At 44.0% G+C, this 27,871-nt stretch overlaps 1 protein-coding gene across 3 annotated transcripts in view; it reads left to right on the top strand.

Annotated features, from left to right (window-relative positions):
• Positions 1-27,871, top strand: part of LOC115087674 (carcinoembryonic antigen-related cell adhesion molecule 6-like) — an 89,555-nt gene that overhangs the window by 9,989 nt on the left and 51,695 nt on the right. The window contains exon 1 of one of the 3 annotated variants that reach the window (XM_029595152.1): positions 8,026-8,168. The exons of 1 other annotated variant lie outside the window; for it this stretch is intronic. In XM_029595152.1, coding sequence (XP_029451012.1) covers positions 8,099-8,168 — 70 coding nt within the window. In that variant the 5' untranslated portion in view covers positions 8,026-8,098. Of the gene's footprint in view, positions 1-8,025; positions 8,169-8,710; positions 9,078-27,871 lie in introns of those variants that run through there. One more of the 3 variants, XM_029595134.1, reaches the window with a different exon arrangement.

The raw sequence follows: 27,871 nt of genomic DNA, 5'->3' as shown, positions 1-27,871 counted from the left end.
CAAAACATTTTTCAGATACATCAGCGAAAAGAGAAAGGTCCAAAGTGGTATAGTGAAATTGAAAGGTGGTAATGATCAATGTGTGGAGAGAGATGAAGAAATGGCAGAAATATTAAACGAATACTTCAGCTCTGTGTTCACTAAAGAAGACCCTGGAGAAGGACCATCTTTACACAAGAAACTGGAGGGAAGTGGAATAGATGAAAATCCTTTTACAGTAGAAAATGTATGGGAAGAGCTAAAGAATCTGAAAGTGGACAAAGCTATGGGGCCTGATGGGATTCATCCAAGGATACTGAGGGAGCTCAGAGATGTTCTGGCGGGTCCGCTGTGTGACCTGTTCAATAGATCCCTAGAAACAGGAGTGGTACCAAGAGATTGGAGAAGAGCGGTGGTGGTCCCGCTTCACAAGAGTGGGAACAGGGAGGAGGCTGGCAACTACAGACCGGTTAGCCTCACTTCGGTGGTGGGAAAAGTAATGGAGTCACTGCTGAAAGAGAGAATAGTGAACTATCTACAGTCAGGAGAATTAATGGACCAGAGGCAACATGGATTCACCAGGGGAAGATCCTGTCAGACAAATCTGATTGACTTTTTTGACTGGGTAACCAAGGAATTGGATCAAGGAAGAGCGCTCGATGTCATCTACTTGGATTTCAGCAAAGCTTTTGATACGGTTCCGCACAGGAGACTGGTGAATAAAACGAGAAGCTTAGGAGTGAGGGCCGAGGTGGTGACCTGGATTGCAAATTGGTTGACGGACAGAAGACAATGTGTGATGGTAAACGGAACTTTCTCTGAAGAGAGAGCGGTTTTAAGTGGTGTACCACAAGGATCGGTTTTGGGACCGGTCCTGTTCAATATCTTCGTGAGCGACATTGCGGACGGGATAGCAGGTAAGGTTTGTCTTTTTGCAGATGACACTAAGATCTGCAACAGAGTGGACACGCCGGAAGGAGTGGAGAGAATGAGACGGGATTTAAGGAAACTGGAAGAGTGGTCGAAGATATGGCAGCTGAGATTCAATGCCAAGAAGTGCAAAGTCATGCATATGGGGAGTGGAAATCCGAATGAACTGTATTCGATGGGGGGGGAAAGGCTGATGTGCACGGAGCAGGAGAGGGACCTTGGGGTGATAGTGTCTAATGATATGAAGTCTGCGAAACAATGTGACAAGGCAATATCAAAAGCCAGAAGAATGCTGGGCTGCATAGAGAGAGGAATATCGAGTAAGAAAAGGGAAGTGATTATTCCCTTGTACAGGTCCTTGGTGAGGCCTCACCTGGAGTACTGTGTTCAGTTCTGGAGACCGTATCTACAAAGAGACAAAGACAAGATGGAAGCGGTACAGAGAAGGGCAACCAAGAAGATGGAGGATCTTCATCGGATGACGTACGAGGAGAGATTGAAGAATCTAAATATGTACACCCTGGAGGAAAGGAGGAGCAGGGGTGATATGATTCAGACTTTCAGATACTTGAAAAACTTTAATGATCCAAAGACAACGACAAACCTTTTCAGACGGAAAAAAATCAGCAGAACCAGAGGTCACGAGCTGAGGCTCCGGGGAGGAAGACTAAGAACCAATGTCAGGAAGTATTTCTTCACGGAAAGGGTGGTGGATGCCTGGAATGCCCTTCCGGAGGAAGTGGTGAAGTCTAAAACTGTGAAAGACTTCAAAGGGGCGTGGGATAAACACTGTGGATCCATCAAGTCTAGTGGGCATAAATATAGAGGAGGTGGTAAAACACTGCACGGAGCGGCAGTAGCCACAGAGGCATTCACGGAGCGGGATGCCAGTGGTTTGTGTTCCACCTTCGCGGAGCGGAGGGTTGGAGGGCTGCCATCTCCAAAAAAAACGAAAACAAAAAAACAAAAACAAAAAAACAAAAAACAAACAAGCAAAACAGAGGTGGGTAAGGGTATGGGGCAGGGGTGTGGCCGTTTGTTGCGGCGGTTGCTACCCCTGATTGAGCTGGATGTTCATTGGGATGCGGATGCGGCGCTGCTCTCTGCATTGGTGGGGGGGTGGAGGGGAGTTGGGGCCGGAGGGTGCTGGAAGCCAATAGTGACGGGGGAGGGGGAGAAAAAAAGGGGTGGGGGGGAAGATAAAAAAAAAAAAAGTGGATGGACCGCGTGGCTTGCTGGGCAGACTGGATGGGCCGTTTGGTCTTCTTCTGCCGTCATTTCTATGTTTCTATGTTTCTATATAATAAAATTAACAATATCGAAAAATCCTGGCAATCTAACACATACTGAGGATAATTTCAAAGCCATTTACCCTGAAAATTGCTGCCTTAAGAATGGCTAAAATGTATGCACATTGTTCATACTGTACATACTTTGATACTTTATTCTAATTTATTTTAATGTATGTGTGCAGAATGCCTTTTTAATTGTGTATGCATATATTTTTTCTTTTTCCTCTGCCTGAAAAAAACAAATTCCACAGAATTTTGTACCCCGTGAAGGAGTATACAGGAAAGGGCCTCAAAACACCTTAAGAGGCCACCTCCAGGTATCTTGCCTGGTCCACTTTAAGAATCAGTAGAGAAGAAAATCCTGGACCCTGGGCAGTTCCCTAAGCAGGAGAATAAAAGAGCAAGCCCTGGAGCGAAGGAGGAAACAGGAAAAATGCTAAGACATTCTGTTTGACTGCCATCATTTGGATTTAAAGCTGCTGAGATAATAAGCAGGTTTTTGTTTGCTTTTGTTTTACTGTGTAAATAATAAAAAAAAAAATGTTTCTAAAGAAAAATCTGGAGTCCAGACCTCTGTCTTTCAGCACCTGCCCTAAGCCAAGGGTCACATTCACAGTATCATACTCGGTGGCAGCAGTGGGACTATCTCATCTATATGCCAGCACAGACCAGAGACCCATGCTACAAATAAACTATTTTTAGGCCTGACTGCAATCGCCCTGAAAGTTTAAGTACAGCAGGCCAAAGGAGCTATCCCTGCCTTGGCAGACAGAGAAGACTAGTGAGTTAGAGGCAGATAGACCAGGTTTTTCTTTTCCCTCACTCCAGAAAGAAAGAAAGGCTTTCTCCCCCCCCCCCCCCCCCCCCCCCTGCTGTGTTCCTGAACGGGACAGCAGCTCCTCCAAACACAGAGAAGTCTCTGCTGCACCAGAGCATGTACTAACATGGAGCAACTACTCCAGGCCCTCACAGAGGGACAACAGCAGCTACAGATGTTCAGACCTAGAGTGCCCAGCATCAACCTCCACTTTTTTCCAATATTATGGAACAGACATCTGAACAACAGTGGCCGGCGTTACAGTGCTTGTATTATCAACAAATCTGGACTAAATTACATGCGGACACACTTATAGAGTATTGTCAGGTGCATAGGATCCCTAGTGGCTTTCGAGTTTTGAAAGAATCTCACGTATGTGGAGATGAAGGGTTCATTACACAGCAGAATGTGATTTTGAATAAATGTAGTCTGGACTTGATTACTGATTATAAAGACAGCACAAGTCTCTTTAGAGGTGTTTGAAAACTAAGATCACAGTAACCTCTTCTAGTTTACAAATGACTATGACGGAAGGCCAAATCTGGTCCTCAAGCGCCACAAACAGGCCAGGATTTCAGGATATCCACAATGAATATCCATGAGAGAGATCTGACTGCCCAGCCTCCATCAATTGAAACTCTATTCATACATATTCATTGTGGATATCCTGAAATCCTGGCCTGATTTTGGCTCTCAAGGACTGGAGTTGGCCATGCCTGAACTATAACATTTGAACTTTTTTTTTCATCTGTTCATTTATAACAAGAAAATCTAGACATTTAACCAAGATTTGAAGAAGGTGAAATAGGATAAGTTAAGGCGGAGTGAGCTGGTCTCGCGCCACCACCATTAACATGGGCCAAGTGCAGGGAGCAGGTAGGAGGTGTGGGGGGAGGTAACTGGCAATGGTAACAATTCAAATTGCTGCCTCGCCATTGGTTACCTCACAGGAGTGTAGTTTTGGCACGGCTCCATGCATCAGTCAGTGCGCAGCAGCGAGAGGAAGAGCAGTACTTGCTTTTTGCTCCGCAGCAAATTTTTTTTGCAGTTTTCAATAGTTTGGCAGCAGTTTTGTCCCTTGGGTCCCGGTATGAAGCGCTTCCGAGATCGCGCAGCCCCTCCCCTTCCTGCCGTGACGGTCGGCCGTCCTCCGTCGGGCAGACAAGCTTCTGCTGGTCAGGCTCCGGTTGCTCCTTGCAGGCCCCCACAGGTGAGTTCTTCCGGCGCTTTGGTTCCCACCCTGCCGGCCTTCCCAACGGCATCCCCTCCTCATTTCCCCCCCCCCCCCCTCTCGAGCTGTGGGCAACCTCCCTGCTTGTTCCTTCTCCCCTGCCATTTTCGGATTCGGGGGAGAGCGGCCTGGGGTCTGCTGACGCTCCGGTCGTTGCTACCTCCTCCCCCCTTTGCTTATCCCCCCAGAGTGCCAGTTCTCCAGGCTTGGAGGAGGAAATTTCTTTAAATCAATCTGGAGGTGAATTTTTGTCCTCCAGCTACCCGGTTATTCCCCCCCCCCCCCCCTTCCCAGCATCCAGTGCTGCTTAGTCACGGCAAGGTTCCTAGCGGCCCACACCCCCCCGGGCCCTCTCGGGGTTCCAGTGCACGGCGGGAAAGCAGCGTCCAGAGGCAGAGAGAGCAAAGGTTTACAGAGCGCTGCGGCTGTGCCAGGTGCTGGTGAGTTGTCTAGCCCTCGAGCTGCACCCTGGTCAGCGCAGGAGTAAGAAGGCCATATGTGCGGGTGGTAGGAAAAAAACACAAGCTAGGGTATCAGTAAAGGAGGTGCGGCGTTTGTAGGACAGCAGTGTTTCAGTGGCCAGCAGGAGTAAGTCGGTCCATACCCGGGAAGGTAGAGCGCCAGGGCAGTATGGGGTGAGGGGCAATACACAAGCTGATTTAATAGCAGATATTTTGGGTCATTATGTGGGTACCTGCTTCGGGTTAGCCCCCTTGTCGGGAGGGGAAGGACACTAGGGTATGAGGGGTGTCAGCAGTTGGCCATTGGATTATGGGGCCGAGGCAGGGGCAGGTAATTTTCCACCGGGTTTTTGGCATCCAGGTTGGTATGGGGAGGAGAGCATAGCAAGGGCTCCTGCAGGTACATCTTCGCTTAATGGCGGAAGGCGCAAAGAGAGAGGCAGAAAAGGACTGGAGTTGGGGGGGGGTGGTGGTGGTGCGGAAAGGGGTGTATCTTCCCTTCCAAATACAATGGTTGCCTTATTCCCGGAGACTTCACAGCAGGAGGCATGGAGAGACACGGCGTCCCCACATAATGAGGAGGTTTCCTTTCCAAGAGGGGCACCTGTGGCTGCGCACCCAGCAGGGGCTTCGAGCAGCATCGTGGCTGGTTTGGGGTCAGGCAAGAAAGAGCGTGAATCTGAGCATGGATCTCGTGTGCTTGCGAGATGGAAAAAGAGAGCTAGGTCCAGTAGTTCGTCCTCGAGTTCGTCTTCATCGTCATCTAGCTCCAGGGTGTCAGGGCCATGTCAGCGCGCAGTGTTAGCGGAGGGTCCTAGGCAGCATTTGGGACATTCAGCATTGGCATCCTTAACAGAGTTGTGGGAGGAAGTTCCTAAGAGCCTCGCTCGGCGCATTCGGAAATGTAAATACGTTAATATTTTCAAATTATTGGAAGGAAGACTGAGGGTAGAAAGGACAAAAAGAAGGGTAAAGGGGAGGGCTCGGGGCCTAAGGTCTCCAAAAATGTAGTTAATTGGGTGAGAGGTTTCTTAAGATTGGCAAGGGTGATAGGGCATTTCGATCCGACACAATATGGTGCGTTGCTGTCTTATGCCGACAGCTTACTGGGAGCATTCAAGGATTATGAAGGTTGGCTTGGCTCAACGACGATGAGAAGTTCTGTGATAAAATGGTGGGGAATAGATTTGTCATTGGGAACTCAAGATATTCACCTATGATTACCACAGATGACCAATAAGGGTGTTAACACAGCTAAAAGCATGGGAGCTGGGGGAGGGGGGACTGTTAACACTGGCACTTAGGGGACTGGCAGTGGTAAAGGAGGTTCCTTTCGAGGGCAAGGGAGTGGTAGGAAGTTTGAAGCGGGGAACAAGACATTATTGGATAGGTCAGACGTCTGCTGGCGATTCAATAAGCTCATCTGTCTTTTCTCAGAGTGCAAGATCTGGCGTGCGTGTGCCACATGTGGAGGAACGCATCCTGCCACAAAGTGTACACAGGGACAGGGTACAGCCACTCAAAGGTGGAAAACTGAGGTTTTGAGGCAAAAGGCAGATTCACCGGTGGTTATATCTGGGTTAAAGGAATGGTTGCGGTGTTATCCGGGTGTCGAGGGGAGCAAGTTTCCTGTATGTTGGTTTTAGGGTAGGTTTTCAAATTCCTTATGAAGGTCCTGGTTTTGGGAGTCTAGAGCGGAACGCTAAGTCAGCATCGCAACTTGCAGATATTGCTAGGGAGAAACTGTGAGCAGAGATTCAGTTGGGACGTGTGGTTGGTCCATTTGTTGCTCCGCCATTTGAACAAATGCATTTGTCTCCACTTGCGGTCATACCAAATAAGGCCCCGGGCAAGTTCCGGTTGATTCTGAATCTATCTTATCCGGCGGGGTTGTCAGTAAACTATTTTATTCTGCGGTGAGATTGTATAGTGCGGTATGCGTCATTTGATGCAGCAGTTGCTTTAGTGAGAGGAGTGGGAAAAGGGGCTTTGCTAGCGAAGGCAGATAGAGAATCAGCTTTTCGGTTGTTACCTATTCACCTGGAAAGTTTTCCCTTGTTGGGTTTTGTTTTCGAGGGGAGTTATTTTGTTGATCGCTGTTTGCCCATGGGTTGTGCGGTTTCCTGTACATTCTTTGAAGCTTTCAGCACTTTCATACAATGGGCCACGATGCAGTATACAGGGTGTGTAAACATGCTGCATTACCCCAGATGATTTTTTGTTCATGGGGCCTAGTCAGTCAGGTATATGTCAGGATCAGTTGAACGGTTTTATGGAGGTAACACGCTCATTAGGAGTGCCCATTGCGCAAGACAAAACTGAAGGGCCGACTATGACACTCACTTTCTTGGGTATTGAATTGGATTTGGGCGGCATGGTGTCGCGTTTGCCTTTAGACAAAGTGGTTAGGTTGAGAGAGTTAGTGAAGTTGGTACGGGGCGACCAAGGTGAAGCTAAGGCAGATGCAATCATTAATAGATTTGCTTAATTTTGCATGCCGGGTGATTCCGATGGGTCAAGCTTTCATTCGTAGGCTCTCTGTGACGACTGTTGGTGTTAAGGCGGGTCATCATTTTATCCGATTGACGCATAATGTAAAGGACGAACTGGGGGTCTGGGAGGGTTTTTTAGAGTCTTTTAATGGTGTTTGTATAATACAGGACGGGGAGGTATCAAATCGGGAACTGCCAAACTGCCAAATGCCCCTGCCGCATCCGATGCGGCAGGGGCATTTGGTTTTGGGATTTATTTTCAGGGGCACTGGTGTGTGGAGCAGTGGCCAGTGGCATGGGAGGCGGAGGGTATCACCAAGAATATCACGTTTTTAGAATTATTTCTCATAGTAGTATGATTGTTATATGGGGAATAGGCTCAGGAATAAGAGCGGTCTTTTGGTGCGATAACTTGAGGGTGGTTCAGGTGATTAACAGGCAGTCTGCCAGATGTTTACAAGTGTCGGCATTGCTGAGGGAGTTAGTATTTCTGTGCTTGCATTGGAATGTGACCATCACAGCCAGGCATGTGCCAGGTAACCAGAATTTGATTGCTGATGCTCTCTCGTTTCACGTGGGATGTCTTTCGGGCGTTGGCACCACAGGCGCGTTTGACGGGAGAGTCATTCCCAGAGCATCTAATGTATCTCGGCAGTCGGAAACGTGGAGATTGATTCAGAGCAGTGACCGAAGGTAACCTCGGATACGTGCCGCCTGAGTGTGAAATACACTTTAGTGAGAGGTAAAGTGTGCTCTCCCTGCCTTTATGTTCACCGGCTTAGATTTACGAAATATATGATAATTATTTGTTGGATTATTTTACTTCGAGCATGGTAATACTGCTAAAGGTGCAATAGGGTTATTTTCATGCAAGTTCCTTTGTTGTTCACGGGTGTATGGAACAGAGTAAAACGTCTGAGACAAAAACGCCCTCATTGGATTTTCGGGGCTCGCTTCCTAGACCGGGTAAGCAAACTTTACAAACCGCGGACCCACGGTCTAACCATGCAGTTATTTGGATCCTACCTGCCCCTCCAAATACTGCAACTTTTCAAAGGGAGACTTTCACTTTGCTGTGGGAACAAACTGCTGTCCTACTATAAACCTGGGAGGAAATGATCACACTGGCCGTTTCATCTGCCTAACCGCAGGAGCCCTGGGGGGAGAAAGCGCGCTGGCTCATTTATTGTGACCCAGTACTCAACCTTTATTCTCTTAAATGTTGCAGAAACCAGTGGTGCTTAATCCTGTCCTTTAAGACTGGAATGTTTCCCTGTCGTAAGGAGTACGCATGTATGGTTTTTAGATTTTGCACTTATCCACATTTCTGCTTCAGATTTATGCCATGATGATGTTCTTCAGCTTTACATCCAGATCTCTTGTTGCAATCAGGGGCTTTCCATTCAAAAAAAGAATGCAGCAATATTGGGCTCCTATAAGTCTCCTGATCTGAAAGGGGCGGGAATGCAAGAGCTCTACGTCTTGCATCTAGATGTCTCGTGATCTGAGGGGACGGGCCAAGGATTCCTAGTTTAACAGCACGTTTTCTGTCTTACAGTTGTGTAACTCTTTTCTCTCGCCGCGCTGTTGTTGCTTTTCTTTACGCGGTAGGGTACGCGCTGCTCTGTCCGTTCTCGGGGCACAGGAAGAAGCCCGCGACCCTCTTTCTACCTACCCCTTCCCCTCAAGGCACCTTCTCGAGGCACCGCTCGCCCGTTACCGCTGGTGGCATCGCTGGAGGGCGAAGGCTGCTGTCCCGTGCCTGGCTACGGAGAAGCGCAAGTTGTATGGCAGCCCTGAGGTCTTCAGTTCTCTGGTGGTGGCGGCGGATGCTACTACTCCTACTCCTGTTCTTCAAAGGACGCCGGGGCTCGGGTAATACAAGCAACTTATTAGCATGCAAATATTGCGTGCAGAATGGCACAGGTTACACAGGCTGCGTAGATAGTAAATCCGCATATAACTTGGCTCTCATTTACTCTCGTATGTGTTTACCCGCTTTGACTTACATGCGACTTGCATCTTACAGCTTGAAGCAGTAAAGCACGCGTAAAAAATGTGCGTCTCAACTTGAGCTGCCATGCTAAAAAGGACACGCTAGGAATAAATTGTGGGTGCCTAGTGTGTCCATTGGCACCCAGAAGACATGGCTGTGCACGAGTTAGGAAAACAATCAGTTTGACAAGCCTCTGTTTCCTTAACTTGCACACCCAAGGGTTAGGAAAATGGATGCTGGTAAATTGAGCGTCGGTGTCTGTAACCTGACTGCTGTCAAGACTTTTTTTTTTTTCATGTTACTGCTTTCTAAGCTTCCTCCTACTTAATTTTGCAACTATGTTAAGTGGAAGAAACCACAGAAAAGCAGTATCAGGGCTTGGGGTGCCTCAAGGCTTAAAGCCAGTTCCAGGGCTGGCATCAATGTTTGAGGGTTAAAACGCGCGCATCGAGTGCAGTGATTTTTAACATCGGGATACTAGCTAATAGCCTTATCAACATGGCATTTACATGTGATGAGCACCATTAGCTACGCGCTGGTTTGGACGCGCTGATCCTCTTATTGCATTAGGTCTTATAGACGAGCGTCCAACCATGGGTTACCCTGTGTGCTAGCCTGAGCGCACAATATTGCATTGGCCTGTTAGTGTGTATATTGTTGCTAGAGGATTTTAGTCGTCATTGCTGCCCCTAAGTGGCCAAGGGAGCATAACACAGTCTCCTCTCTTGGTCTCCAGCCTCTAGTTTTAGCTAAAATAGGGATCCCAACTTCTAGTCCTTTATAGCTCTTTGGTGAGGGACAATGGTAGGTGGAACACAGCCGAAGGGGAGGAGGTGGGCAGGGAGGTGTCGGTGGTAGGGTAATTAACATTACAAACCTGGGAAAGGTAATAAAAGATCCAGGTCAGGGCATGGGCAGACGAACAGCTGTGGTAACAGAAGTTTTATACTTCAGAGTTTCAGCTAGGAATCCTGTTTTTCATGTAATATAAAGACACCTGGTCAGAAGGCTGACCAAAAATGATAGGGGAGACATTCCATGCCCTTTATCAGAAAAGGCTAAAGAGGTTAGGGCTGTTCACCTTGGAGAAGAGACGACTGAGGGGGGATATGATAGAAGGCTACAAAATCATGAAAGGACTTGAATGGGTAAATGTGAAACGGTTATTTACTCTTTCAGATAATACAAGGACTAGGAGGCACTCCATGGAGTTAGCAAGTAGCACATTTAAAATGAATTGGAGAAAATTCTTTTTCACTCAATGCACAATTAAGCTCTGGAATTTGTTGCCAGAGGATGTGGTTAGTGCAGTTAGTGTAGCTGGGTTTAAAAAAGGTTTGGATAAGTTCTTGGGGGAGAAGTCCATAAACTGCTATTGATCAACAGAAAAGAGCCACTGCTTGTTGTCAGCACCAGTAGAATGGGATCTATTTAATGTCTGGGTATTTGCCAGGTATTTGTGACTTGCAGTATTTGGAGGGATAGGTAGGATCCAAATAACTGCATGGATAGACCGTGAGTCCACGGTTTGAAAAGTTTGCTTACCCGGTCTAGGAAGCGAGCCCCGAAAGTCCAATGAGGGCATTTTTGTCTCAGATGTTTTACTCTGTTCCATACACCCGTGAACAACAAAGGAACTTGCATGAAAATAACCCTATTGCACCTTTAGCAGTATTACCATGCTCGAAGTAAAATAATCCAACAAATAATTATCATATATTTCGTAAATCTAAGCCAGTGAACATAAAGGCAGGGAGATCACACTTCATCTCCCACTAAAATCCATTTCACAAACACTCAGGCAGCACGTATCCGAGGTTACCTTCGGTCACTGCTCTGTCATAGAAACATAGAAATGACGGCAGAAGAAGACCAAACGGCCCATCCAGTCTGCCCCGCAAGTTTCGCACTTTTTTTTTTCATACTTATCTGTTTCTCTTGTCTCTTAGTAACCTTTTGGTTCTATTTCCCTTTCACCCCCACCATTAATGTAGAGAGCAGTGTTGGAGCTGCATCTAAGTGAAATATCTAGAATTAGTTAGATGTAGTAACCGCCGCAATAAGCAAGCTACACCCATGCTTATTTGTGTACCCAGACTATGTAATTCAATCCTTGTTGGTTGTCTGTATATAGATCCACTTTTCTTTATTCCCCCTGCCATTGAAGCAGAGAGCTATGCTGGATATGCTTGAAGACTTTCTCCCCTGCCGTTGAAGCAGAGAGCTATGCTGGATGTGCTTGAAGTGTCAGACTTTCTCCCCTGCCGTTGAAACAGAGAGCTATGCTGGATATGCTTGAAGTATCAGACTTTCTCCCTGATTTCTCTTAGCATTTCATCATCTGTCTGACCATTTTGTCCAGGTGGACGGTAGAATACTCCGATCACTATACTCTTACCCAACACACATGAGGAGTACTAGGGCCATTTGTTTACAGTGCCTTGTTTATTCCTGTCTAAATCTTTAAAAAGATTTGTCTATTTGCATTTAAAATTTTACTGACTGTATACTCTGGGATGAATTTTCAAAGTGATACCTGTGCAAAAATGAGCATAAACACATAGATCTGCTCATGGCCAGATATGCGCGTATATTCTGCTATATACATTTGTTTGAAAATTTTCCTCCCTGGAAGTAATTTCATAACTGTCTGCATTGATTCAAAGTCAAGTACCCATGGACTTTATATCAGTTTTCTTTTCTTTTTTTTATTATTTTAACACTTGTTAAGTTTTAATCATAAATCATGATACAAAACCAGAAAAATCAAAACAAAAAAGGAAAAAGCAATAGCATTTATATCAGTTTTCAAAGGGAAAATATGTGCATTTACACCTGCTAGTTTGAGCAGGTATTTTTTCCAGGCAAAACTATGTGCATACTTTTGAAAATACAAATTTATGCACATAAATACAAACCCTATCCCTGGGAGCACCTTCTTTCACTGCTAGGAAAAGTACACATAGGCAAGTGCGTACTTTTGGCTGTGGAGTAGAAAAGCAGCCTGACGGTTAGAGCAGAATATTGGGAAGCAGAGAAGCCAGGGTTGACACTCCTTGTGACCTTGGGAAAGTCACTTCACCCTCTATTATTTCAGGTGCACACTTACTGTAGGGCCTCCTTTACAGGCCGATACAGTACAGTGCACTCCGGCAGAGCGCACTGTTAACCAGCATTTGGACGTGCATTTTCGACGCGCTAGCTTTACCCCTTATTCAGTAAGGGGTAATAGTGCGTCGAAAACGCGCATCCAACCCCCCCCCACCCCCGGAACTAATAGCGCCCGCAACATGCAAATGCATGTTGATGGCCCAACCAGTTATTCCTGCGCGATTCACTTATTAAAATGTGCAGCCAAGCCGCACACTTTACTTTCAGAAATTAGCGCCTACCCAAAGGTAGGCGTTAATTTCTGCCGGCACCGGGAAATTGTACAGAAAACAATTTTCAACTGCATCCTTGAGAGATTTCCCATTTGGTTGGAAAGATAGAAATATAATAACATGAAATAATTCGATAGGCTTATTCAATTTTTCACAATTGTGAGAAGGAAAATAATCCTTTTTCACATTTTCAATAGCTGTCCTATAGGCAGCTTCTTGATGCCTTTAGTTCATGGTAGGGCTCCTGAAAGGTCTAGTAGAGCAGCGGTTCTCAACCGGTGTGTCGCGGCACACCAGTGTGTTGCCAAGCACTGGCAGGTGTGTCGCGCACTTCCTGGTCTCCCGCTCTTCCCTCCCTCTACTCGCCCCAGAGAGACGCGCACAGTTCTTCAACTAACACTGCTGCTGTTCCTGCCCGTGCTATCGGCACTTTCAAGCTCAGAGTGGAACGGCAGCAGTGTTTGTGGAAGCCAGCAACGGCAGCATGGCCTTTTCTTTGTCCCGCCCCTGCGGCCCGGAAGAGGAAATGATATTTACCAGGCACGCAGGAAGAAGAAAGAGCCATGCTGCCGCTGTCAAATTAATGTCCCAAGTCTTCCCCCCCCCCCCCCCCCCCCCCCCCCCCCGGTAAAAGGTAGCAATCAGCTGTTTGTCTGTGCTGCGATCATCGCGACGCAGTGCAGTCAGCTGAGAATGTGGTCCTGGCAATTTCCTGCCGCGCAGCTGATTGAGAAATCCGTCGATTAGCTGCCTCGGGTCTGCGGCGTTTAACTTTTTTTTTTTTTTTTATATGGTCCCGCTGATGTCAGCAGGTTTAAGGCCTAAATCGTAAGCCCCCCCCCCAATGCTTTCCGCAGTTCTCCTCTCTCATCGTAGTAGCACTAGGCTCAGAGACTCATGTCCGCTGCAGCCCTTCCCCTCGGGAACACTTCCTGCCTCTCTTCAGGCTGCGATCAACTGGCTCCTGCCGATCAAAACGCAGCCTCTTCATACCGTGGGGAGCCTGTCATTGGCTTCCCGAGGCTCTGCACATCCACAGCTTACAGCCGCTATTCTCAGCCCCTCCTTCCTGCACCCTCCGTACCACGGGAACGTCCCCTGGCTCCTGTAGCTAGAATCGCGGCCTTTCTGCTCTTGGCAAGTCACTCACCCGTGCAACCAACAATGGCCCACATAGAGAGACTGTCACTGACTCCCGCAGCCCTTGCACATCATGGCTACTCGACGGATTTCCCAAATAGCCACATGGCAGGAAATCCCCGCGGCCACATTCTCAGCTGACTGCTCTGTGCTGCGATGATCACAGCACAGGCAAACAGCTGAGTGCTGCCTTCTTACCGCTGCGGGGCCGGAGGAGTCACCCCTGCTGCAGTTCTCAACTTGTCACAACTGCTTTAATAGCAGAATACCAGCTGCCTTGTGCAATAGCTGCCATGTGGGGTGGGGGTGAGTGAGAGAGACAGAGAGTGCCTGCATGTGTGTAAGTATGTGAGAGAATGTGTGTGATTGACACTGTGTGTGTAAGAAAAAAAAATGTGTGAAAGCAAGAGTCTGCTCAGGGAGGAGACTGGTGTGTGTGTGAGAGAGAGATTGGTAAGGTAGGAGACTGGTGTATATGAGTGAATGAGATCAGTCAGGGGTGTGACTGGTGTGTGTGTGTGTGTGTGTGAGAGAGAGAGAGAAAGATTGGTTAGGGAGGTGACTGGTGTGTATGTGACAGAAAGTGTGTATGTGACACTGTGTGTGAGACAGACAAGTCATGGACCCTAAGGAAGAGGAACGTCAGAACAGAGCTTCACCAGCCATTGCTGCTGCTTCTGGTGTGTGCTAAGGCCTACGAGGGAAAGGAGTAGGAAAGTTGCCAGTGAGGGTAAGTAAAGGTGGCTTTTTAAGTTTATCTTTCTTGATTGACTGCCATTTTAATTATTGGGTATTATGTGATTTGTCTGCTGTTTGAAATATTTTATTGGTGTTTAGGGAATTTTTTAATAATTTTGTAAGTTTTTAATGATCAGATATTATTCTATTTATCAGCTGTTTTATATTTATTATTCTAGTTTTAGAATTATTATTTTATATTACTTGAGAAATGTATAAATAGAAATGTGGAGACAAAAACTGAATTGGAAACAGCAAGAAGCCAGACTGAGTGTATGCAGTGCAACAATGGGAAAACAAAATCATTAAATTGATGGTCACTGTATTCTGTATTTGGTGATGGTCTATCTGTGTTCTAAGAGTGTGACCCAGGTAAAGGTATTCTGCAAGCTTGTAGTTTCTGTGTAGGGATCTATAACAGCTTGGCTTGTTCTGGTTTTCCTCATAGGAGGTGTATTGGTGTTTAGGGCCTGGTTAAATATTTGTAATGTTGTCTTTTCATAGATAGGGTTGGTACTGTTCGAATGAGTTCAATAATGCAGATGTAACTTTTTGCGCATTAGTTTGTGTGCATTATTGCAGATCCTGGGAGTCTATTAGGTGCTATATTTCTGTTTCCATTTCTTCAGTTTTGCACTGCATGCAGAGTAGCTTTTTTGGATCTCCATTCCAGTTTGTCTCCATATTTTTTAATTTGTGGTCTTTCTGTACTTGGTGAAGGTCGATTCTATGTGTGTGTGACCGATGTGAAGTATTTTACTAGCATGTAGGCATTTGTATCAATATTATTTGTTGTGTTTTCTCAATAGGACATGTATTGGTGGTAAATTATTGTTTTTTCATAAGGAGGGCTATTGCACCTGGTAGGAGAGGGTGTTTATGTTGCTGTTACTGAGATGACACCAGAAATCTTTTTTGCATGGTAAATTGAAAGGGGAATGGCCTAGTTCTGGGGGGGTCAGGGTGGATCCCGTAGATACAAAGTATATGTTTACATTTAGCCCCGTGACGGTCATGTGTTCAGTGTGTCACGCATGTGACAACTATCTATCAGGTGTGTCCCGACCGAAAAAAGGTTGAGAACCACTGTAGTAGAGAATTCAATTATTTGGCTACGCGTGGGTTTCATAACCACCCAAGGGGGGATCAGTCTATTCTGATCATGGTTTTAGCCACTGGATTATGTTGCCACTCCCAGAAAAGCTGAAAGAAGTTTCAGTAACTTGGAATGAAAGTGGTTTAAATAAAATATATAATTGAAATACAATAAGATCCATAAATTCAAAATAACAGAAGAACAATGAAAAAAATCCATACGTACACAAAAAAAAATAAAAAAATTAAAAGTGCAAGCCTAAAACCAATTTCATTAAAAAAAAAAAAAAGTAGCAAAAGTTGGGTGGAACCATATTCAATGCATTGGATAAATTTAAGTAAGGCTGGTTTTAAAAACCAAGTCTTAATTGTTTTTGAAAGATGCATAAAAGGTCAGGGGGGCAAAGTGTTGCTATACATGGCCCATGATGGAAAAAGTAAGGCCCTATCAGGGCAATCATTGGGGCATTCTTGATTAAAGCAAATAATGGAAGGGTGGAAGAAGCACGTGAGGCTCATAATGACAAGCATCGTGGGGGGAGGATGGAGGTCCTGCTTGAGATAGCATGAAATAGCTGAGGCTGAGCTATTTGGGGCAACATTCCTGATCATGCACTGAGAGGCATTTAGAGTTGGTGAGCTTGTGCCCAGCGTTCCCTTGCATTTTGAAAGACTGTGTCTGCAAAGAATTGGTTTTTTCCTGTGCAACCTTTTATAAGCCAAATTCAAATTTGTACACTATGAGCCAGTATAATGAGAATATTGGGATTTCTTATTCGCGTTATGTTTTTTGCTGCGTGTGCAGGATTCATGATCTCTGGTTGCATGCATATGCACCCAGCTTAGAGGGGGACAGTGGTTTGTGCTATAGCTAGGTTTCCAACTGTCAGGAGAAGACTAGGTAGAAGCGTGGTGGTGATGTTCCAGGAATACCGTGACAGACTGACACAGTAAAAATGTTCATGGTACGTCATTCCTTTTACACTGGGCAAGGAAACCAGGGTTCAGGTGGCAAAGGATTTAAGCATACTTCAAGAAAAGGCAATCATAAAATGGATGGGGTGGAGAGGAATAAAAGGGGAAACAAGCTAATTCCTAGCCTGATATTATCATCATGCATTGAGGGGGAAGGGGGGAGGGTAATGATGTGGTATCATATAAAGCAATCAACTCAATAATAAAAAGAAGCAAAGTTGTGATAAGAGCATGTGTGTTAGGATGTACTGATCGTCTGGCCCCCATGTCATCCCTAGATTAGTCTGGTAAGGGGCCAAGAGCAAAAAAAGGTGGGAAAAAGTGAAAAAAGAAGTAAACCGTTATGTTAGGGTGCTGGATGGGGCAAAAATACAGCATAGGAAAATTACATCCCACTGAGAGAGTTTATTTAGGAGGGATGGGATCTATCTGACAGACATAATTTAAATTGAAAATGTCCAGCGCTGTCAGATGGCAATTGAAGATTACATAAAATCTTAGATAGGGATGGAGGTCGGGCCCTGATACGGGGTTACTGTGGAGGCAGCTCACCAGCCACAAAGGAAGATGGAAATGGGGGGCGCTCAGGTGCCATTAAATAAGGGGGCACCCAGGCTGGTGATGGGTATTAGTGTTTGGGCCCTTTCAAACAGCCCCCCCAAGAAGGTAAATACAATATAAACAAGAATAAATAACTTAGGCTGGGATCCAGCCGGCCTGGGGAGTTGGTGGAATAATAAATGGTAGGGACAGCACAGCACGGCCGACCCATCCCTTAACATCTTGCACAGTTTGGCTCAATGAGGGACAAACAGATGGATATAAATAATAATGAAAAAGGTGATATTGATAACAACAACAAAAAAAGTCTCTTTAGCTGTGAGTGTTGCATTAGAACATGTAAAGGGGTTTTGTTTAGGTAACATTTTAGTTTATTGAAAGCTGTGGCCACTGTTTTGGTTCTGTTGCAAGATCAGAGTTAATGTGTTAGGTTATGTTGAGTGAATAAACTTTTTGAATTTTGAACGGATGTCCCAGCGCTTATTGTGGAGGGGAAAAAGGTGGGAGGGTGGTTAGAGTGGGGGAGGACAAGAGGTGCAATGTGCCTGTGTTAGGATCCTCGGTCCTTTTAGGAAGGAGGATGTTTGCAGTGCTTGAAGTAAAAGTGGCTGGTTTAGTTCTGCTTCCTTTTCAGTGGTTTTTTTTTTTTTTTTTTTTTTTGTATGACTGTGAACTAATGTGGCAGCCAAACTAGAGAGTTATGTCAGCTAGTGGTGAACACGCAGCAGGTTTCAGTGTTGCACTGTATTTTTAATATCTGTTTCGGTGTGGCTGCTGCACGTGGATGCATGATGCCGATCTTGCCTTCTTGTTCGTTTCTGTTGCACTGCTGTCTTACGTTGTACGGAATAGTTGCTTGGACCTGACAAGAGTGTGGTTTTTATTGCTTTTCATATCAAGGCTTCAGTCTTAGTTGTATATTTTTCATGGTAAATATCAATCTGCAAAAGAGGTTTAGAAAAGAATGCAACTGGAGAATTACGGAAGAACTTTTTTTTTTTTTTAAGTTGTTAGGAAAGCAACTTGAGGACTGAGATAATTCCAAACATAAGTTACGCAGTACCACAGATCCTGCCACAACTTGCCTCTTCTCCCTAACTAAATTTTGAAACTTGGTTAATTTTGTTTAGGTTTTTAGAGTGTATGATTTAGTTTAAAAGTACATTTCCAGGCACTCTCACCACCAAGTTTAGAAATTTGGGTCAAACCTGAAAATAAAGGAATTAATGGCGGAGTGGGAGGACAGAGGTGTGCGCCACAAAATGTGTATTAACCAATGTTTCTATCACTGCCGCTGGCTTTGTCATCAGAGTATCTGTGCAGCTAAAGACACTCCCTTTTATATGGAAGCTTTACAAGGAAAGCCTGCATCAAAACACAGTGATGCAACATGATTGCCATAGAAATAGTTGGAATGCTGATGTGACACCCACTCACTCAGGCTGATATGGTAAAAATCACAGGAGAGCGGGCACTCCGTGTTGAGCGCCCGCTCTCCCGATGCGCGCCCAGGCACCTCTCCTGGGCGCGCAATTCTCTCTTTGAATGAGGCCGCACGCTAATAAGGAGGCGCTACGGACAATAGCGCATCCCTAGTACCTCCTTATTAGTGTTAGGGATGGCAGTCAGCGGGTCCGATAATCGGCGCTCAGTTTTACCAATGTCGGGTTTTTCAAACCCGCTGACAGCCACGGGTTAGGAAAACGGATGCTGGCAAAATTGAGCATCCGTTTTGGGGGTTTTTTTAACCCGCTGACCAGCAAGCGGATTTTTTTTTTTTTTTTAATTTTTGGTTTCTCCGACTTAATATCGGTATGATATTAAGTTGGAGGGTGTACAAAAAAGCAGTTTTTTTTTTTTCTGCTTTTCTGTACACTCTTCCCAGTGGTTTCAAGCTTGTTCGCACATTTTACTTTCAGTATTCCAGGAGACTAACAGGCTCATCAACCTGCATTTGCATGTGATGAGTGCTATTAGGTTCGGGGGGGTTGGCCGCACGTTTTCCATGCACTACTACCTCTTACAGTATAAGGGGTAATAGACGCCAGAGGGAAACGCGCCCCCAATCGCGTGTTAACCAGTGCACTTGGCTGAGCGCACCGTTCTGTATCGGCCTGACTGTGTTTTGGGGCAGGGTTTTGTTTTTTTTGGTTCCTCCTAAGGTTGCATATTAAATGATGCAGGGGTTTTTTATGTGCACACTTACCCTGAGATTGGGCCAGTCGTAAGGCTGTCTCTGAGGAGGCAGGAAGAGAGGGCGAATGGGGGCAGCTGTCCCAAACCACATGCTTTTGTGGAGGGGGGAGGAGAAGAAATGGACACCCCCCCCCCCCATAGCACCATGCTTGCCCTGCCCCCGGCACTGTAATTTCATGTCAGTTTGGGCATGGAGGAACACCTGTCAGAATTCCTGTGCCCCACTGTAACTAATTCCCCTCCCCCCCCCACAAGGTCATCCCTGGCCAGTGGTAGAAACTAAAACGTGAGGAACTATAAGTAACATTTCATAAACAGTATTTTTTTTTTTTTTTTTTTTTTAAATATCTGCGTGCTCACTTTGATTTCTCAAAATGATTGTCTCACCCCCTTTTTCTCTTTTCTCTTTTTTTTTGGACCATCATCTTGCCATGGCACCTGTTTCCTTCTGCCTTTTAAAACTCACTTTACAAGTTACTGCAAAAATTGTCAGCAGCCACGATGTGGTTTGTTTTATTTTATTCCCTTTGTCTCCTGCTTTTATAAAATTACTACACTGACATATTTTGAAACTGGTCTGATTTATACATATGCTCCCTTTTCAAGTTCCAAAGTTGGGTCAGGCATTGGCAGAACTCAAGAGAGAGAAATGACTCATTTTCGTTTACATTTACTTTTGTTAGATTTATGAATCGCTCAACACAAAAAAGCCCTGAGCAATGAACATATGGTAAGCACATAATCATAATATTAACAAGTTTAAATTAGACTCATTTGACACAGAATAATAAAAGCTGAATCAACTGTGCAGAATCAGCATATAGCCAGGATGACTCATGAAGGAAACATTTTATTTTCAAACACTGATCACAGAAACAATACTGAGTCCTTTCCTCTCCCATTTGTATCATAACTTTCTTTCCCCTCTTGCTAGACCAGTCTTGCACTTGGGAATTCCCCTGCTCCTCAGCTGCCAAACACAGAGGGCACACTATCTTCATGACTTCATTGTCAATCATAAGAAGGGTGTGGCCCTAGGCCAGAGATGGCGAACTCCAGTTGAGTGCCACAAACAGGCTAGGTCCTCAAGATATCCACAATGAATATGCATGAGATAAATTTGCATGCACTGTTTTCCATTGTATGCAAATCTTTCTCCTGGTCTGGTGTTAAACTTGCTTGCCAACAATCAAATGTTGAACCAGTTACCAAGTAATGAGACAACTACACTGTAACCAGTGGCTCAGACACTCACACAAAGACATTTGCTGTTTGTGCTACTACTCATGTGCTCACTCAGCAAGTGCCATTCTGCCCCAGGTCTGCCACATCATTATGTAAAAATTCTTGCCTGTTGCCAGCCTTTCCTCAGCACCCTCTCTCTCCCAGAGACTCACTGATTCCATAGCCAGCTGTTCCTCTCAAAGCCCAGCCACCTCTGACAGAAGATATGCTAACACCGCACAGGCACTTCTTTCTGGCTCACCCCTCCCTTTCTATCAGGCCGATTCAGTACGGTGTGCTTGGCCGACTGCACCGTTTGGCAGCGCGTTTTCGACGCACATCTATTACCCCTTATACTGAAAGGGGTAGTAGCGCCTTGAAAACGCGCGGCCAACCTCGCGAAAACTAATAGCGCTCATCACATGCAAATGCATATTGATGAGCTTATTAGTTAGTCGCCCAGGATACTGAAAGCAAAATGTGCGGCCAAGCCACATATTTTACTCTCAGAAATTAATGCCTGCCCAAAGGCAGGCTTAACCATAGAAAGCACCGGGAAAGTGTACAGAAAAGCAGAAAAAACTGCTTTTCTGTACACCCTCATATTTAATATCATAGCAATATTAAATTGGAGGGCCCCCCCCCCCCAAAAAAATATCTGTCCCGCCAGTTGGCGGGTTTGAAAATGGACACTCAATTTTGTCGGCGTCCGTTTTCCGAACACGTGGCTGTCAGCGGGTTAGACAACAGACACCGGTAAAATTAAGCATCTATTATCAGACCCACTGACAGCCGCCGCTTCCGCTAATAAGGAGGCACTAGAGATGCACTAGTGTCCCTAGCGCCTCCTTATTAGTGTGGGCCCTAATTTAAATGCAAAATCGCATGCCCAGGAGAGAGCCTGTATGATAGCTTTCCTCCACTTCTCAGAGCCACACCCCAGCACATTAATAGACTGTGTGCCACACAGAATGCTGCTTTTATGGCTCTGCTCTACCAACTAATTCCAGGGAAGGGGGAACCAGAAGTGATCCGTGCTGCCAGCTTCCTCCAGGGCTTAAGAAAAAGAAAATAAAATTAAACCCTGGCCAAGAGTGAGGCTGGGGAGAACTTGGCTCAAAATAGCATCTCAAAATAGCATAGCTCCAGCTTTCCCACATCGAACCAGTGCAGCCAGAGCTAGATTGGTGCACGGGTATTAGGCAACTTAGGGAAACCTTAGTCTTGCGCGCACACTCTGACACCCAGACTCAACCATCCCACACACTGTTAAGTTATGCATTTATATTAAGGTTTTACATGAAAATGGACAATAATATCACAACGTGTATTATATTTACATGCACTGCAGTGATTCCAACCAGAAAACCCTGCAAAAAAGTAAACAAGATAATTGGAACTTATATGATATTAGGCCTGTTGTAATACGTGTTGGTTATAGGCCTGGCCCTCAGAAAGCCATAAGTTAATTAAATTACAAAATAGTAAACCTCCCACACCAAAACATCACTAATTGCCAGCACTAAAAACAGTAACAACTCTGCCTATGAAAAGGCAACACTGCAAAATCCCAAATCGCCTCCTATTAGGAAAACAGAGCTAGCTAGGCTTCTAAAGATCCCTACAAAGAAACTACACACTAACAAAATACCTCACCGCAATCACACATGCAGAACACAAGCAGACTCACCAAATGCAGAATAATGAGACCATAAGGAATAAAAAGAAATGTGCAGATAAAAACTAAACTGGAAAATACAAGAAGTTGGATTTTGTATGCAGTGCATCAATAGAAAAACACATTACAACTCAGATTAAATAAAAGAGGAGGGGGATTACTCCTAATAATAGAAAAAAGATTTAAATGTAAACTAATACAGACTACACCACCAAGAAACCATGAAATTGCTCTGTTTGAAACGAACACCATACAAATATGCCTTATATACTGCCCTCCTACCCTGTTAGAACTAAACATCTCCCCTCTAATTGAATTCCTAACAACACACTTAAACACCTCTAAACCCACAATTGTACTAGGTGACTTCAACCTACACATGGATATGCACCCCCTATCCAACACCTGTCAAACACTAATAGATTTCATGACAGCACTAGGATTCATCCTTATTACTGACAAGCCCACCCACAAAGCAGGTCACTCTCTAGGTTTATCATTTATAAAACACAGTCAACTAGAACACATTAAAACAGAATATAAACTGATACCGTGGTCAGACCACTTCCTAATAGAATCCGCTATCAAACATACCGAACAACAAGTGACTCAAAAAAGAGAACCCACTGAATTTGAATATCGCCCACCTTTTAATATAGACAACCTAAAAGACAAACTAGAAGAAAAATTAGCTGAAATAGATTGCACCAACTGCGACTCGGCCACAACAGCATGGATGCAAACAACCAAAAACTTAGCAGATTAGATAAATCCAATTAAATACATGAGCATCATGGAACCCAAAGAAACAAACCCCTGGCATAACGAAAAGATAAAGGTAGTCAAAAGAACACTGAGAAAAAAAGAATGGAAAAAAAATAAAACAACTGAAAACCTGACTAAATACAGGAAACAACTAGCCTACTGTAAACAAATAATACTCAATGCAAAGAAACAATATTATAGCATGAAAATTGAGAAATTCGCAAACAACCCAAGAGCCTTGTTTACCATAGTAAAAAATCTCACAAATGATACATCTGACTCTTTACATCTATTTACTGGAAGGTTTTGTGATGAGATAGCTACATTTTTTAATGACAAAATTACGAACCTAAAAACAAAGATTCCAAAAATAACTAAACAAAATATCAAAATGCAAAAAAGAGATGTTAAACAATGGGAAACATTCAGTGAAATATCCGAAATAGAAGTTGAATCAATGCTAAAAAAACTAAACCCTGCCCCACATGCATATGACACAATACCCACCACAGATATAAAAAAAAACTAGCCACAACAATCTCTCCAACTTTAACAAAAATCATTAATCTATCATTAAATGAAGGAAACATGCCAGATTCACTAAAAGGAGCAATAGTAAAACCAATTTTGAAAAAAAAGAACAGCGATCCACTCACCCTGAGCAATTATAAACCAGTATCAAATTTACCACTAATTGCAAAATTAATAGAAAAAACCGTACAAAATCAATTAGCAGAACACTTAGAGGACAATAATATTCTGTACCCATCACAACATGGATTTCGCAAAAACTATAGCACTGAAACACTACTACTACGCTAACATGACTAACATCATGAGAGGTTTCGACAGCCGGTAAACATTACATTTTAGTAATGCTGGACCTATCAGCGGCATTCGACACAGTAAATCATGAGATTCTATTAAATAGATTAGAAGAAATAGGACTATGCAACACAACAATCAAATGGTTCAAATCATACCTAGATAACAGATATTTCCAAGTGCAAATCAAAAAAGCAATTTCAGAAAGAATAAACCTTCAAACAGGAGTTCCGCAGGGATCAGTCCTATCTGCTACATATACATGCTGCCGTTATGCCACCTGCTAGCTGGTCTGGGCATCTCACACTACATATATGCTGACGATATTCAATTAATACTTCCAATTAATGACTCAATTGAGAAAACATTAACCTTAGCCAACATGTATCTAGATATAATAAAACAGCTCTTAAACCAGATGGAATTAGTTATTAACATAGAGAAAACAGAATTCCTACATCTTGAACGAAAAAACATCACAATCATTCAAAACCCAATCACAATCAATAACAACCAAAAAATACAACTAGCAGAGAAAGTACGAAACCTTGGAGTGATTATCGATACGGAACTAAGTATGAAACAACATATATCTCTAAAAGTAAGAGAAGGTTATGCCAAACCTATGACTCTCAGAAGACTTAAACCACTACTAACACCAAATGACTTCCGGTCAGTACTACAAGCATTAATTTTTTCAAGCACTGATTACTGTAATGCCCTTCTACTAGGATTACCCCACACCACGATAAGACCTCTACAGGTATTACAAAACACAGCTGCAAGAATTTTAACTGGTAAAAGTAAAAGAGACCATATCACCAAAACCCTAATTGAACTACACTGGCTACCCATTGAACAAAGAATTCAATACAAGACTCTTTGCACCATACATAAATTAATACATGACGAAAAGGCAGAATGGCTGAACACAGCCCTTCACGTACACGTCCCTAATAGAAACTTGAGATCAGCAAACAAAGCCCTACTAACTATTCCCTCAGTAAAAACAGCCAGACTAACACAAGTAAGGGATAGGGCCCTATCCCTAGCAGGACCTATAATATGGAACACAATGCCTTTAGAAATCAGAACACAAAGAGACATCAAAGAATTCAAAAAAAGTTCAAAAACATGGCTATTTAAGCAAGCATACCACAAAGGGAATGAAGAGTAGAATCCAGGGAATTGTATGATGAGTCCGAAGAACTCCCACACACATCAGCTTACTCGAATGGGGTGTGTGTGTGTGTGTGTGTGTGTGTGTGTATATATTTTATTTTACTTTACCTCTATTAGATTGCAACAACAGAGGACCAGACTTAAGTGTTAATTTATCTTATAGCCGATGTACTTAAAGTAGACATGACTTATCACAACCACTAAGTAATATTTAATATGAAACTGTTACAGTATTTGATGGCACCTGTTTAGTTAATATAATTCAACACATTTAAGTTTGAAATTATGTGCCTTATTGTGAACCGTTGTGACGGTAACTAGCTTAACGATGGTATAGAAAAGATTTTAAATAAATAAAATATTGAATAAAAACTAAGAAATATAAAACAATAATAAAACCAAATCAAATACTAATAAAAAGAACAAATAATTAAAAACATAAACAATTTCCCAACACCAGTAAAATATTTCAAAAGAGTAGTTACATCAAATAACACCCAATAATTTCTTTTATCAGAAAAAAAAATACCCTGCTTTCCATACCTGGGAACTTTTGAGTTCAAGTCATCCTGAGATTGTCATGGATTAGCAAGAGAAGAATTGTCCAAACACATACGGTATATACACACACTCTGCCCCTGTCACATGGAACCTCTTCTCATTCTTCGGCCCAGTAGGCCTGGCGGTAGCGCGCAACTTCTCTCCATTCTTCAGCCACCTCCGGCCTGTCCTCCGGCAGCAGCCCGCAGCATATCTGCACTCTTCGGTGGCAGCCCGCAGCTTCTCTCTATTCTTCAGTCGCCGCTAATCTGGGCTCCAGCGGCAGCCCACAGTACCGTTTTTTTGGGCTCTTCTCTCTACACACCAGAGCACGGGGACATTGCGTAGCAGAGAAAATGCTGGCGCCAAATATGTGACCAACTGCATCGGCCCACCGGGGGATGCCCAATCCCCCGATAAGCTAATCCACCCCTGCCTAAAACGGATGATGCTGTCTGAGTGGGATGCCCCACAAGTGAGACTTAGAGAAGGCAGGGTGATGGGGAAGCTGTACTCTCTCCCTACAGAAGAGAAGAATTTACTACGTAACCCAAGAGTTGATATGCTAGTGTCTGTGGTTACCCATAAGACTGTCATCACCGTGGAGTTAAGAACAGCTCTGAAAGACCATCTGGTCAGAAAAATTGAGATGATCCTAAAACAGGCTCTCAACCGGGGCCTTGGCAATTCAAGCCTCGATATGTGGAGGTTACATAGCCTAGGCATTTCTGGCTGGACACCACAGTTGCCCATGAGTCAAGAAACCACATGTCTGCAGTCAGCTGTGACCTTTGTGGCAGAATCTGTTTGACCTGATCAGGCTATTCTCTAGGCCAGGCTCCTCTGGCTCTGGAATTAGGCAGCTGACTTGGTGTCCACGGCATACCTCTGTAAGCTTTCCTTTAGAGGGGAGCTACTATTCAGAGAGGATCTAGAAAAGCTAGTGAAATATTTGGGTGACTCTAAGCCCCCAAAGTATAGATCTTGATCAGGCGCATGAGGACTTAAGACGACAACTCAAGTACCAATGCAAAAGCAAATCTGGTCTGGCATCCTCGCACATGGTGCAGGTAAAGCCCATTCCTATCAAGGTGCCGATAGACTTATGGGAGATCCTACTTTCAGCAGCAAGCACGATTGCCCTCCACAATGATATATAGCGGATCCCTCAGGCGATACCGGTAGATGGACACTTGTCATGATACTAGGCAGGCATCAATTTGGTACATTGGATATTAAAGCCTGATGTATTGCCTGCATTAAAACAAGGATAACTTGTTACCATGCCAGTTTTAATGGATTAGTATATAGAACCCCCCCTTAATGTATTAATTCTGCATTAATTCTGCATTGTGGCTAAGTATTTTTTTTGCTTATTGCTTTGAAGTTGTGTAGAAAGGTTCTGTGATTATTCCTGTCTGTTTTTAATTTTCTTTATAGTCTGTGTTTCATTTCTATATAGTAAGTTATTATTCTAGTAAGTTGATTTGCTGTTTGAATAAAGCTAGAAGGAAAAAAACAAAACAAAACCAAAAAAGAAACCTCCAAACAAACAGCTCTCCAGCTTTTAAAACAGCTTTTAAACAGCTTTTAAACTCTCCCTTGGAGTTAGTTGGCACAAAAAATCGGTTCAAACTAAAAATTGGGGCATAAAGACTGTTTTTTAAAACAATTGACCAAAAAGCAAAGGCAACAGTCCAGAAGTGACCTGCTTTACCCAGCTTGTCCCAGGCAAAACTGTTTGACTCCCACCCACCCCTGGGGCTTGTTTTCTAATAAAGCCTGCCTAACTTCCTATTGGCAGCGAGATAAATTAGTACATTGGTAACAGTCAAGGAAATACAAATCACAAACTACCAAGATGAGGACTATCCAATGTAACTGCTGTGGAGCCTTTATTCTGAGGGAAAGCATCTGGAAACTTAGAGCTTGCCCAATTTGTGCACAATTCTCTTCCTTGAAAATGGAGCTGACTGAGATAAAAGCTCAATTAGCTTCAATTAAAGGTAGTACACCCACATTGCATTACTCAGATAATAATTCCCCAATATCACGGAAAAACCAGGAGTCAAAGAAAGGAGATCCATTAGGCTCAGGTAGGACCCACAGTCACCCATTCTTGACAGATGAGCAGCCAACAGGTATACCCCCCCACTCAAACAAGTCATTAAAAAATTCTTTAAAATCCAGGAAGACAGTGGGCTCTGGTAGAATGAGACCTGTGATGAGGAGACACACAATGTACCAAATGCAAAAAGAACAAGCCTTCTCTATATTAAAAACTGAGGAAGTTCTTGAGAAAAACATTGCAGTATTACCAGAAAAGAGAGAAAAAACACAATGCATGCAGTATTTCAAGATCCATAACCAA

The sequence above is a fragment of the Rhinatrema bivittatum genome, chromosome 1, assembly GCF_901001135.1.
Source record: "Rhinatrema bivittatum chromosome 1, aRhiBiv1.1, whole genome shotgun sequence".
NCBI classification, from domain to species: Eukaryota; Metazoa; Chordata; class Amphibia; order Gymnophiona; family Rhinatrematidae; genus Rhinatrema; species Rhinatrema bivittatum.
Note: the sequence above shows the minus strand (reverse complement) of the source record. Positions and strands in the feature narration are given on the sequence as shown.